The 3,254-nt window shown below is 37.6% G+C and overlaps 1 protein-coding gene across 3 annotated transcripts in view; it reads left to right on the forward strand.

Moving 5' to 3' along the window:
• The window catches only part of LOC126977925 (hillarin), an 88,080-nt gene that overhangs the window by 83,132 nt on the left and 1,694 nt on the right, over positions 1–3,254 (forward strand). For all 3 annotated transcript variants that reach the window (XM_050826617.1, XM_050826615.1, XM_050826616.1), the window contains exons 12-14: positions 1,158–1,301; positions 1,938–2,051; positions 2,646–2,823. In XM_050826617.1, the coding sequence (XP_050682574.1) occupies positions 1,158–1,301; positions 1,938–2,051; positions 2,646–2,823 (436 nt within the window). The remainder of the gene's footprint in view (positions 1–1,157; positions 1,302–1,937; positions 2,052–2,645; positions 2,824–3,254) is intronic.

Raw genomic sequence — 3,254 nt, forward strand, 5'->3', positions numbered from 1 at the left:
GGATCGCGTATCATTTGTGTTTAGTTCGTACGTAAATAGATCATGTGAACGGAGTAACACAAATCTAAGAGAGAGCATTATTAATTAGAATATTTAACGGGATATATAATATAATATTATGGTTGTTTAGTTTCTGCCCTTGAATTATGTTAAAGCATAAATATTTTTATATATTTACAGAAAGCCACAAAATGCATGTATGTATTTGTAATTATACAATTCTTTAATGATGTTGAATTCTAATAGTTTTATCCAAAAAGATAATTATTTTTATAAGTGAGAAAATCAACTCGCACGTTTTTTATCTATTAATGGTCCATTAATCCAATCTTTATTTTTTAATTTTTGTGTGGCGATAATGGCGATATTAAATGAACGCACAGGGAAAACTACGTCACCATGATCGTAACAAAATTTCACCTAAATAACTCAATTTTCCATATTATCTCCAAATGACTTGTAAGTAATCTAGACCAGTGGGAGGCTCCTTTGCACAGGATGCCGGCTAGATTATGGGTACCTCATAGGCGCCTATTTCTGCCGTGAAGCAGTAATGTGTAAGCATTACTGTGTTTCGGTCTGAAGGGCGCGTAGCTAGTGAAATTACTGGGCAAATGAGACTTAACACCTTATGTCTCAAGGTGACAAGTGCAGCTGTTGTGCCGCATAGAAGTTTTGGGGATTTTTAGAATCCTGAGCGCTACTGCATTGTAATGGGCAGGGCGTATCATTTACCATCAGCTGAACGTTCTGCTCGTCTCGTCCCTTAAAAAAAATGTAGCAACGTGCTAGTGTAGTTACCCTTCTTGTCCCACGCCATGCCGTAGCCATTCATAACATGTAGGTACCTAATTGTAAGTAGCATCCACGTAAGGATTAAAAGTATGTCTACTAAGTGTTATATTTCACCGGGATGCCATGGTGGCATCCCGGTGAAATATAACAGGTGGTGGTGTATCCGTCAGCTACCAAACTAGACACAGACACCAGAGTCATGACGCGTCCGAACTAGTCGCGCCACCAAATTGGTTGCGCAACCAATGAACACCAGCTGAGTAACCGTTGAAATGAAACCGTTGAATGTTCCGGTGAAATATATCCCTAAATGTATTAATAACTAAATTTAAATTATTAACTTTAAATGCTTGTTGTTTTAGTCAGTGGTCGGCAACATAGTCTCGTTCCGCGTGCACGCTCCCTGCTCCGGTGCCTTTCTTCTCGACATATTCGCGAACGCGGTCACCCCGCGCGAGTACCTCACTGGCGAGCCCATGAAATTCAAGAGCGTCTGCAAATTTAAGGTAAGAAAATGCAGATAATGACTTCTAAACATGTTTCAATTAACAGTGACAATATTAACTCAGTAACGCATCAAAAACGACCTCTTGCTTCCTATACCAATCAATAGCGAAAGCGTTGTCTGTCCATAATTAGTTTTTTCCTTGACATGGGTGTCATCTCGACCCAAAAACGCTTTTAACAGTATTTTGGTCGTCTAGTTGTTTAATTTTTAAGACTCGATTAGACTAGACGATTTACACCGACTATAGACTCTTTAGTCTCTAGTAGTTACATATTGTTCTTATTTTATCATCTTTTATTTTAAATTTATTTGGCGTAAATTATTATTATTATAAAAGCGTACATAAATCCTAATATTCTCTGGGCTGAACGGCTCATCACTCAAGAACAATCTTACATACATATTCTGCAGTCAGCACATTTGATCATTGTTGAAAGGCAGATTGTCAAAAAGCATAATACCTACCTACCTACAGAAGAAAAAAATTCACGAAGCTCTGTTTGTATCCTCCTAGTATAGTTAGAATCGTCGCTATTTAGCGTTCTAATGTTCTTGCTGCAAAAACTTTAAGTCTTTATGATACTAAACCTTTTTGTCATTACTTATTTGTAATATTTAGTTTTGGCACTTTTAGATTTGTTGCGCTGAGTTACAAACTGTGATGGTCCCTCTCCCGGACTGCGCCAGCGGCGAGTGGGGACCCACCAAGGCCACCAGGCTGTTTGGTCTCGTACCAATTACACACCAGGTAATATTGTTTTTTACTGCTTTGTTTCAATTATTAAACAGGCTAAGCTTTGGAAATATTTTATCAGTAAGTAATATAATTTTTAAGAAATACATTCTTTAAAATTTAAAAAAGCAAATTCTCGTTGACCTCTCCTACCAGACCACCAACACAAGCAGCGCCCATTCAAATTCTCTGAACACGTGTTATACTTTACTTGGGTTAGAAGTTACATAAAAATCAGCAGAACGCAATCTAGTCTAGAACAGGACAATTTTAAAAGTGTTCAAAATATTTTGGGAATCCTTGTTCTACTACAATTCCCGAAACATCACTAATTGAATTTTTGTAATGTACCTTAATGTTTTTGTATTTCTGCCTATATATTTCAATAGAATGAATAAATAAATGGTGCAGACAATATTTAATTTTTATTTCAACACTTCTCTTGACTCCTGGTTTGGTCTTGGCCGTTTGTCCACTCTTAAATAAAAAAATGTAAAGGTATTCACCCAAGTAGAATACACAACTATCAATTAATTAAACAAGCTCTCTTGTCTTGAGGACTTTAGACCTGACCCCATGTTTCAACATTATTTGTATGTAACGCCACAGGAAGCGCTGGTATTCGCTGGTCGGGAGCTCGAGATTCAGTTCCGCATGTCGCGCCCCCTGGCGGACTTCATGGCAACACTTCACAAGAACGGCGTGGAGGAGAAACGGCTTTCGAAATACGTGCAGCAGAACGTCTCTGATGACATCGTGTCCTTCTACATCACCTTTCCAGAAGAGGGTAAGCCGTTGTGTATTATTTTTGTGACTACCCTCATATTTTTGTCATTTCGAGAATTCTATCAATTATACGAATTTGAGAGGGGAAATGCTCTACTTGCCGATATTGTCACTGTTAGTTTTACTACACAGATAACTCCAGGGAAAACTTGATATTATTTTATTTTTTAACAAATGGACTCAAAAAGTTACTCAAACCTTCGGCTCCACGAACCCCTGTTAAAGTTTACAGGTTACAAGCGAACCCTTTTAACTAATTAAATCCCCTCTGCTCGAAGGGATTTAGTTGTCTGGTGTTTAATAGTAATTTTTTAAGCCCACGCCTTCATCTCTTGTCTTTAAATTAAACCGTCGAAGAAATCGATTCTCCTGTTTGTTTATTAACGTTGTAGTATTTTAGTCAGGAATGTAACGAGAACTGTTTATTTCCAG

This window comes from Leptidea sinapis, chromosome 46 (genome assembly GCF_905404315.1).
Source record: "Leptidea sinapis chromosome 46, ilLepSina1.1, whole genome shotgun sequence".
Classification (NCBI taxonomy): Eukaryota; Metazoa; Arthropoda; class Insecta; order Lepidoptera; family Pieridae; genus Leptidea; species Leptidea sinapis.